This window comes from Echiichthys vipera, assembly GCF_963691815.1.
Source record: "Echiichthys vipera genome assembly, chromosome: 7".
Classification (NCBI taxonomy): Eukaryota; Metazoa; Chordata; class Actinopteri; order Perciformes; family Trachinidae; genus Echiichthys; species Echiichthys vipera.
In genome coordinates this window covers 2,905,674-2,916,371 of record NC_139832.1, presented here as the reverse complement: position 1 = coordinate 2,916,371, position 10,698 = coordinate 2,905,674, and the positions used below count along the sequence as shown (strand labels likewise).

The 10,698-nt window shown below is 45.7% G+C and overlaps 1 protein-coding gene across 1 annotated transcript in view; it reads left to right on the top strand.

Moving 5' to 3' along the window:
* Positions 1 to 1,366: 1,366 nt before the first annotated feature.
* Positions 1,367 to 10,698, top strand: part of LOC310949241 (metabotropic glutamate receptor 8-like) — a gene marked incomplete at its 3' end in the record, with an annotated part of 62,254 nt that continues 52,922 nt past the window's right edge. Inside the window, exons 1-3 of the mRNA XM_083916606.1 lie at positions 1,367 to 1,407; positions 4,824 to 4,978; positions 5,066 to 5,203. Of these exons, the coding sequence (XP_083772732.1) occupies positions 1,382 to 1,407; positions 4,824 to 4,978; positions 5,066 to 5,203 (319 nt within the window). The 5' untranslated portion in view covers positions 1,367 to 1,381. The remainder of the gene's footprint in view (positions 1,408 to 4,823; positions 4,979 to 5,065; positions 5,204 to 10,698) is intronic.

The following is a 10,698-nucleotide window of genomic DNA, read 5'->3' as shown; positions in this document are numbered from 1 at the left end:
TTGGTAATTTTGCATCTTTTTGAGATGATTTGCATCTTATTTTGGTAATTTTGCAATCTTTTTGAGATGATTTGCATCTTATTTTGGTAATTTTGCAATCTTTTTGAGATGATTTGCATCTTATTTTGGTAATTTTGCGTCTTTTTGAGATTATTTGCATCTTATTTTGGTAATATTGCATCTTTTTGAGATGGTTTGCATCTTATTTTGGTAATTTTGCATCTTTTTGAGATGGTTTGCATCTTATTTTGGTAATTTTGCAATCTTTTTGAGATGATTTGCATCTTATTTTGGTAATTTTGCGTCTTTTTGAGATGATTTGCATCTTATTTTGGCAATTTTGCGTCTTTTTGAGATTATATGCATCTTATTTTGGTAATTTTGCGTCTTTTTGGGATGATTTGCATCTTATTTTGGTAATTTTGCATCTTTTTGAGATGGTTTGCATCTTATTTTGGTAATTTTGAATCTTTTTAAGATGATTTGCATCTTATTTTGGTAATTTTGCATCTTTTTAAGATGATTTGCATCTTATTTTGGTAATTTTGCGTCTTTTTGAGATGATTTGCATCTTATTTTGGTAATTTTGCATCTTTTTGAGATGGTTTGCATCTTATTTTGGTAATTTTGCAATCTTTTTGAGATGATTTGCATCTTATTTTGGTAATTTTGCAATCTTTTTTAGATGATTTTCATCTTATTTTGGTAATTTTGCGTCTTTTTGGGATGATTTGCAACTTATTTTGGTAATCATGCGTCTTTTTGAGATGATTTGCATCTTATTTTGGTAATTTTGCAATCTTTTTGAGATGATTTGCATCTTATTTTGGTATTTTTGCATCTTTTTGAGATGATTTGCATCTTATTTTGGTAATTTTACATCTTTTTGAGATGATTTGCATCTTATTTTGGTAATTTTACATCTTTTTGAGATGATTTGCATGTTGTCCCCGTGTCTGCGTGGGTTTTCTCCGGGTTCTCCGGTTTCCTCCCACAGTCCAAAGACGTGCAGGTGTTGGGTTCATTGATGACTCTAAATCACCCGTAGGTGTGAATGGTTGTCTGTCTCTGTTCGTCTCTATGTGTCCTGTGATAGACTGGCGTCCTGTCCAGGGTGGACCCCGCCTCACGCCCGATGTCAGCTGGGATCGGCTCCAGTGACCCCGCTAGGGACAAGAGGTTGAAGATGAATGGACGACAATGAATATATGTGAAAATAATTGTGTATTTGTCTTTATACCCCCCCCCCCCCTCTCTCTCTCTCCTCTCAGGTGGGGTTTGCATCGCTCAGTCTCTGAAGGTTCCTCGGGAGCCCAGACCCGGCGAGTTTGACAAGATCATCCTGCGTCTGCTGGAGACGCCCAACGCCCGCGCTGTCATCATGTTCGCAAACGAGGACGACATCCGGTAAAACACAAACACACGAGCAAACGCACACACAAGTCTGAGTCTTTACAGGACGCACTGGTTCAGTCATCCTGTCCCTTTAAATTAAATAACAGGTTACGTTTAAATTACTTTAAAATGCTAATGTAAGGATTTTAATATGGAGATTATAGGAGACACCTATAATTTAGTCATTTTGCATCTTTTGTGATGGTTTTGCATCTATTTTTAGTCATTTTGCATCTTTTTTTGGTGGTTTTGCATCTATTTTTAGTCATTTTGCATCTTTTTGTCGTGTTTTGCATCTATTTTTAGTTATTTTGCATCATTTTGTGGTTGTTTTGCATCTATTTTCAGTCATTTTGCATCTTTTTGTGGTGGTTTTGCATCTATTTTTAGTCATTTTGCATCTTTTTGTGGTGTTTTGCATCTATTTTTAGTCATTTTGCATCTTTTTGTGGTTGTTTTGCATCTATTTTTAGTCATTTTGCATCTTTTTGTGGTGGTTTTGCATCTATTTTTAGTCATTTTGCATCTTTTTGTGGTGGTTTTGCGTCTATTTTTAGTCATTTTGCATCTTTTTTTGGTGGTTTTGCATCTATTTTTAGTCATTTTGCATCTTTTTGTCGTGTTTTGCATCTATTTTTAGTTATTTTGCATCATTTTGTGGTTGTTTTGCATCTATTTTCAGTCATTTTGCATCTTTTTGTGGTGGTTCTGCATCTATTTTTAGTCATTTTGCATCTTTTTGTGGTGTTTTGCATCTATTTTTAGTCATTTTGCATCTTTTTGTGGTTGTTTTGCATCTATTTTTAGTCATTTTGCATCTTTTTGTGGTGGTTTTGCATCTATTTTTAGTCATTTTGCATCTTTTTGTGGTGGTTTTGCGTCTATTTTTAGTCATTTTGCAACTTTTTGTGGTGGTTTTGCATCTATTTTTAGTCATTTTACATTTCTATGTCGTCGTTTTTCATCTATTTTCATTCAAGGAGCATCTCTTTTTTTTGCTCCTTCTAACCCGGATCTATGAGGCTGATAAACACTGGTTACAGCCATTTAATGGAGTGATAACGTCTGAAGAGGGTGAATGATGTAGACACACAGACACACACACACACACACACACACACACACACACACACACACACACACACAGACACACACACACACACACACACACACACACACACACACACACACACACACACACACACACAAACACACACACACAAGGTGAAAACAGCTAAATACTGAAATAAATGTGTTGATCATGCACTGAAGGACGCTGCAGTGAATACAAACTACTAACACCCACTTCCCCACAGTTCATCTGAAATGAGTCTCTAAATATAACATCAAACACACACACATGCACAAGCACACACACACACACACACACACACACACACACACACACACACACACACACACACACACACACACACACACACACACACACAGACACACACACTGTATCTGTATCTGTATGTTTCCAGTGTATTTAATCAGTTCATCTACCAGCTGTTAAGTGAAGATTAAGATAACAAGCTTCCAATTATCTATGAGCTAACACACGTGCACACACACACACACACACACACACACACACACACACACACACACACACACACACACTCACACTCTGTATCAGTGTAACAGCTGATGTAGATCTGCAGCTCTGAGTCACAGAGTCTTCATGGAGAACCAGATTGATCGTCTCACTTTGGATCTCACTGTTCTCGTCCTGCACTCGTCACACGCGTCACGTTATTACCGCACGTTTGATGTGTTTATACATGACCATGGTCATTTTATACTGATACGGCGTCGTTGTCAGGACCTGTTTGAAGTCACTGCGCACGCTGTTTGAACCCGGGGAACACCCGTTACGTTGTGAACTTAAATCAAACTACGTTATTTTAGAGTCAGTCGGCCTCAGATGTGCTTTAGTTCAGTGTTTAGTGCTAATCAGCAAATATTAGCATGCTAAACTAGCTTCCCTACCTCCTTTTCCCTTCTCCACCTCCTCCTATCTCCTCCTTCCTTTCTCCACCTCCTTCTTTCACCTCCTTTCATCTCCTCTTTCCTTCTCCACCTCCTCCTTCCTTCTTTACCACCTCCTTGCCTTCTTCACCTTCTTCCTTTCTCCACCTCCTCTTTCTTTCTCCACCTCCTTCTAACTTTCTCCACCTCCTTCTTTCACCTCCTTCCTTTCTCCACCTCCGAACTTTCTCCACCTCCTTCTTTCACCTTCTCCTTCCTTCATCTCCTCTTTCCTTTCTTCACCTCCTCCTTCCTTTCTCCACCTCCTTCTTTCACCTTCTTTCTTTCTCCATCTCCTCTTTCTTTCTCCACCTCCTTCTAACTTTCTCCACTTCCTCCTTTCACCTCCTTCCTTTCTCCACTTCCTTCTTTCACCTCCTCCCTTTCTCCACTTCCTTCTTTCACCTCCTTCCTTTCTCCACCTCTTTCTTTCATCTCCTCCTTCCTTCTTTACCTCCTCCTTCCCTTCTCCACCTCCGAACTTTCTCCACCTCCTTTTTTCCCCTCCTCCTTCCTTTCCCTATCTCCTCTTTCCTTCTCCACCTCCTTCTTTACCTCCTCCTTTCTTTCTCCACCTCCTTCTAACTTTCTCCACCTCCTCCTTTCACCTCCTTCATTTCTTCACCTCCTTCTTTCATCTCCTCTTTCCTTTCTCCACCTCTTTCTTCCTTTCTCCACCTCCTCCTTTCACCTCCTCCTTCCTTTCTCCATCTCCTTCATTTCTCCACCTCCTCCTTTCACCTCCTCCTTTCTTTCTCTAGCTCCTTCTTCCTTTCTCCACCTCCTCCTTCTTCCTTTCTCCACCTCTTTCTTTCATCTCCTCCTTCACCTCCTCCTTCTAACTTTCTCCACCTTCTCCTTTCACCTCCTTCATTTCTCCACCTCCATCTTTCTCCTCCTGCTTCCTTCTCTCTCCTCCTTTCTTTCTCCACCTCCTCCTTTCACCTCCTTTCTCTATCTTCTTCTTCCTTTCTCCACCTCCTCCTTTCACCTCCTCCTTCCTTTCTCCACCTCCTCCTTTCACCTCCTCCTTCCTTTCTCCACCTCCTCCTTTCACCTCCTCCTTCCTTTCTCCACCTCCTTCTTTCACCTTCTTCCATTCTCCACCTCCTTCCTCCTTTCTTGACCTCCTTTCACCTCCTTTTTCCTTCTCTCTCCTTCCTTTCTCCACCTCCTCCTTTCACCTCCTTCCTTTCTCCACCTCTTTCCTTCCTCCTAATGTAACCCTCATAATGTTGGTCTTTAAGCACTTGTGTTTTAAGCGGCTCTAGTTTTAAATATAATTTTACTTTATAAATATAAAATATAATAATAACAAAAAGTTCAGTAGTTTATAGTTTGCGGTTGATATTCACCAGGAAGTGACTCTGGACCGTCTCTCCTGTGATCCGCAGGCGAATCCTGGACGCGGCGAAGCGCAACAACCTGACGGGTCACTTCCTGTGGGTGGGCTCCGACAGCTGGGGCTCCAAGATCTCTCCGGTGGTGCAGCAGGAGCGGGTCGCCGAGGGCGCCGTCACCATCCTCCCGAAGAGGGCGTCGGTGGACGGTGAGGCGGGAAACGGAGCAGAGGAGACATTTCCGAGGAGGTCGTCGTTGTCTCAATTTTAACATTTTTCCTTTTGTTTGTCGGCAGCGTTCGACCGTTACTTCAAGAGCCGCTCGCTGTCCAACAACCGCAGGAACGTCTGGTTCGCCGAGTTCTGGGAGGAGAACTTCGTCTGCAAGCTGGGGATGCACGGCAAGAGACCCGGCAGCCCGAAGAAATGTACAGGTAGGAAACGCCGGGGTCAGAGGTCGTGTCAAAGACTGGGGTCAGAGGTCGAGTCAAAGGCCGGGGTCAGAGGTCGAGTCAAAGGCCGAGGTCAGAGGTCGAGTCAAAGGCCAGGGTCAGAGGTCGAGTCGAAGCCAGAGGTCAGAGGTCGAGTCAAAGACCGAGGTCAGAGGTCGAGTCGAAGCTAGAGGTCGAGTCAAAGGCCGGGGTCAGAGGTCGAGTCAAAGACCGGGGTCAGAGGTCGAGTCAAAGACCGAGGTCAGAGGTTGAGTAAAGGCCGGGGTCAGAGGTCGAGTCAAAGGCTGGGGTCAGAGGTCGAATCAAAGACCGAGGTCAGAGGTCGAGTCAAAGACCGAGTCAAGGTCGAGGTCAGAGGTCGAGTCAAAGGCAGAGGTCAGAGGTCGAGTCAAAGGCCGAGGTCAGAGGTCGAGTCAAAGGCCGAGGTCAGAGGTCGAGTCAAAGACCGAGGTTGAGGTCGAGTCACCTCCTCCTTCCTCTCTTGTATATTTCCTCCTGGGCGGAGGCAAATGAGGCGGAGTCAAAAGTCTGACAAGATGGCGGCTCCCAGAGGTGAGTGCAATTGGATCAAGTTGAGAGAACGGACCTCGACAGAGCGACTACGTCTGTGCGATTTTAGAGCATTGAGTCGGCGTTCAAGGCACTGCAGTTTTGGACACCGAGAGGTTGACTCTTTCTCAAACCTCGATTGTATAAAATAGAGATTTATCTGCACTTTTCATCTGGTGCAACACCTGAATCAGGAACAGCCAGATAGACGTATCTCCCTCCCCCCCAACGTCACATACATGCCCTTTTTTGGTAAGAGGAAATGCGGCGGAGTCAAAGTCAGACAAGATGGCGGCTCCCGTAGACAAGTGCGATTGGATCGAATTGAGAGAATGGACCTCGACGGAGAGACTACATCTGTTTTTTATACAGTCTGCGACATTAGAGCCTCGAGTCGGCTTTCAAGGAACTGCAGTTTTGGACACTTCCACGTTTTTGGACACCGAGAGGTTGACTCTTTCTCAAACCTCGATGATATAAAACAGAGATTTATCTGCACTTTACATCTGGTGCAACACCTGAATCGGGAACAGCGGGTTAATGGACGGCGACACCGAAAGAAAAGGATAAGAACATCTCGATGACCTACATTTACTGTCAAACCGAGTTAATCAGAGGGATTATAGTCCTGTGTAATCCCTCTCTATATTCACTCCCTTCCTGTGAAAATCCACAGAACCTGAGAGACACCGCCGGTTTGATATCCAGGGTTAAAAAGGCTCTGTTGTCTTTTGTCAGGCCGACACTCCAACACTCGACATCTCCTTCATTTATATTCATGAGCGTGATGCTTCTGACCGCCGCTGACTGCCGGTTAACACGCTGGATAATCATTTTTGGGGCCCGAGCTCTCGACCCCGAACGACACGGAGCGTCTCTGACATGCTGCGTAGGTAATGAATCCAGAATCCACTCGATCGGGCCGAGTGTAACGGCGTTTGTAATCACTCCGAGATACGGGAGGTTATTCATGAGTGTCAGGGGGAGAGCGACAATCAGATGGAGGAGGAGAAGGCGACGCTGTCTCTGCTTGAACCTTCTCAGGATTCAACACTTTCTCTTTGGATACTCGAAGCCTGGAAGTATCTCTCACACATCTACAACGTGAGCCAACAAGAGAAATTCAACAGCAAATTGGACGGTTGCATGGACGTACGCTGAGCCAATGGGCCCCTGGGCACAGACCTGTAAGAGGACCCCACTGTGTCTACGTAGGAACCAGCCTTTTTATGCTCCTGCCCCAGACATTTTGCTTTTATTTGGCTTTCTTTGTAGTGCTTTTGCGTTGTTTTACTTTTCTAGCTGGTCGTTTTGTATCTTCTCATGGTCATTTTTATTTTTGAGCGTCTATGTGGTGATTTTTTTGGTTGTTTAGCATCTCTGTGGTGTTTTTTCGCATCTATGTTTTGGTCATTTTGAGTCTCTTTGGGGTCATATGCAGCCCCCTGGTGGTCATTTTGCGTCATCATTCATTCATTCAGTTTCAGCCGCTTGTCCCTGTCAGGGTCGCGGGGGGCTGGAGCCGATCCCAGCTGACATCGGGCGTGAGGCGGGGTCCACCCTGGACAGGACGCCAGTCTATCACAGGACACATAGAGACGAACAGAGACAGACAACCATTCACACCTACGGGTGATTTAGAGTCATCAATGAACCGAACACCTGCACGTCTTTGGACTGTGGGAGGAAACAGGAGAACCCGGAGAAAACCCACGCAGACACGGGGACAACATGCAAACTCCACACAGAAGGGCCCCAGCCGGGATTCAAACCAGGACTCCTCTCGCTGTGAGGCGTCAGTGCAAACCACCACATCACCGTGTCGCCCATTTTGCATCAATTTTTAGTAATTTATATTTCTATGTGGTCGTTTGAGTCGAAACCAACTTCCCACCAACGACTGCCACTCTAACAACGGTTGTTGGCACTTGGAGCACAAAGGGTTCCAGTGACATCATCGGCCTTGTGAGAGGTTAAATACCTGGATCTCACACCAGCTAGTTGGACCAGTCCCAGCCTGGTCCTGGTTCAGTCCCAGCCTGGTCCTGGTCCTGGTCCAGTCCCAGCATGGTCCTTGTCCTTGTCCTTGTCCTGGTCCTGGTCCAGTCCCAGCCTGGTCCTTGTCCTGGTCCTCGTCCTGATCCTGGTCCTGGTCCAGTCCCAGTCTGGTCCTGGTCCTTGTCTTGGACCAGTCCCAGCCTGGTCCTGGTCCTGGTCCAGTCCTGCCTGGTCCTGGTCCAGTCCCAGCCTGGTCCTTGTCCTGGTCCTCGTCCTGATCCAGTCTGGTCCTGGTCCTTGTCTTGGACCAGTCCCAGCCTGGTCCTGGTCCTCGTCCTGGTCCTGGTCCTGGTCCTCGTCCAGTCCCAGTCTGGTCAGATGCGTACATGAACTGATGAAGCCTCTTGGATGAGAGGTGAAACGTCTTCCTGACAAATAACCAAGTCCAGTTGCTTTTGACTGAAATTGCTTTGATGAAAACAATTCATAAATCATTATATATATTATTAGAAATAGTTACGATAACACAAACACGGGGCTTCAGAACGAGATCTCACCATCGTTCCACCATCCAGTCCGACGGACTGGAGAAGATGTCGTCCGACTCGTATATTGGTCTGGATCAAAGTCACATTACTGCCGTTTAAGATGGGTCCAATTCTTCGTCTGGGACTAGTCTGTTCCACTTATACACACTGGTACAGATCAGAACATCACATTTGGACGGTAGTTTGAATTTCAAATCAAAAGTCATTCATCTTGCAGCAGACGGAGAGTTATTTAAGAGTAATCCACTGAACTTCTGGGTTTATTAAAGAGGAATTTACACGACTCGCGTGTAAGGAGGATACCTGGAGAGTATAAACTCAGGACGATAGCGGTCAAAACTCGTCTTCCTCTGTCCTTCCTATGTCAGACGGACTGGAGAAGATGTCGTCCGACTCGTATATTGGTCTGGATCAAACTCACATTACTGCCTTTTTAAGATGTCTGGGCCTCAGTATTCAGTCTGTTCCACTTATACACACTGGTACAGATCTAATCTCTTTTCCTTTCCCTCGCATTTGGACGATAGTTTGAATTTCAAATCAAAAGTTATTCATCTTGCAGCAGACGGAGACGGGCAGATAGTTATTTAAGAGTAATCCACTGAACTTCTGGGTTTATTAAAGAGGAATTTACACGTCAGGAGAATTACCTCGACTCGCATGTGAGGAGGATATCTGGATTGAGTAAACTCAGTACGATAGCGGTCAAAACGTGTCTTCCTCTACCTCAGAGGTGTCAAACATGCGGCCCGTGGGCCAGAACCGGCCCGCCAAAGGGTCCAATCCGGCCCAAGGGATGACTTTGCAAAGTTTAAAAATTAGCAACTGAACTGAATTTTTCAGTAAAAGTGCTGGAGCTGCCGGTGTTCTGCTGTCAGGTCGACTCTTATTCATGAGGACAGACGCACTGAACCAAACCACGGCCTCTGATCTCATCCTAGACCAGGTGGTTTCCATGCCGAACCCTAACCGTCCCCTTTGGTCAGCTAACATCGGCCATGTGACGGTGTTCTTGGTGCAGACACCAATAATAAGCACGCAGATCTATGATCAGGCCCGACCCTGCAGGAACCCACCGTCCAAACCCAACTCCAGCCCGAACCACGGCAGCAGTTTTGGCCCAAACTCAATTTGAATTTTAACTTTAAATGTCAAATTAAATCTAGATTTTATAATATTTAGGATTTTAAGAGGCCTCATAATGTTAAAAGAGAAATTCTAGGTTGTGGTTATTTGTTGTTAAGCTGTGACTTTACTGGTCCGGCCCACCTGAGATCAAACTGGGCTGTTGTGGCCCCTGAACTCAAATGAGTTTGACACCCCTGCTCTACCTCTACCGTCGTTTAAAGTCACCGCGTATTCAGGCCTCCGCTGAAAGCAGATGTAAATTAGAAGCGAACTGAATTCTTGGTCCTGCTGAGTCTCTTAGTGCTGACTGCAGAGGACCTGCAGCGGGATGTAATCCTCCCTGATTCAGGAGCACTTCCTTTGTAGAACAGGGGGCCACTGAGGGCCAAATCCTTTACAAACATGTCCGACACACGAAATAGGATTTGCGGAAGGTGTTGGGTAAATACGGGCGCGCGGATAGATGTGAAACAGCAGAACGACGGCGTCAGCGCTACGAGAATAACTGCAGCATCCTGGTTGCTGATAGCGCGGCGAGTCTCTACCTGAGCTCGGTGGACGGCTTTGATCAGTCCGCTGCTGTCAGGACGCAGCGCCCCGCTGGTTTTGTTCGAGGCTCGGGATCTGCAGCAGAGTCATCACACAGACATACAAACAGCCGAGTCAGCAGGTCATCGTCCACCTGTGTGTGTGTGTGTGTGTGTGTGTGTGTGTGTGTGTGTGTGTGTGTGTGTGTGTGTGTGTGTGTGTGTGTGTGTGTGTGTGTGTGTGTGTGTGTGTGTGTGTGTGTGTGTGTGTGTGTGTGTGTGTGTGTGTGTGTGTGTGTGTGTGTGTGTGTGTGTGTGTGTGTGTGTGTGTGTGTGTGTGTGTGTGTGTGTGTGTGTGTGAGCTGTAAAGAGCGGTGTAAGCTCAGCAGTGAGGGAAGAAACACTCAGATCCTACCTCACTCTAAGCAAATACTCCATTGCAACTAAAAGGGGTGGCTGTGTATCAGAGGTAGGGTGGGTCGTCCTCCATTTGAGAGATCGGCGGTTCGATCCCCGGCTCTTAAATTGTGGTGTGAATTGTTAGATTAGATAGTATGAAGATGTCCACTGCCAACTGTGTGAAAGGGTGAATATGACAGTAGTGTGAAAGCGCCCTGAGTCAGAAGACTAGAGAGGCTGTGAAAGCAAAATGAAATGATATGAGGCCCTGAATTAATGTGTGCAGTGTTTCCAGTGGAGAAGAATGTGTGTGTGTTGTAAATACTTC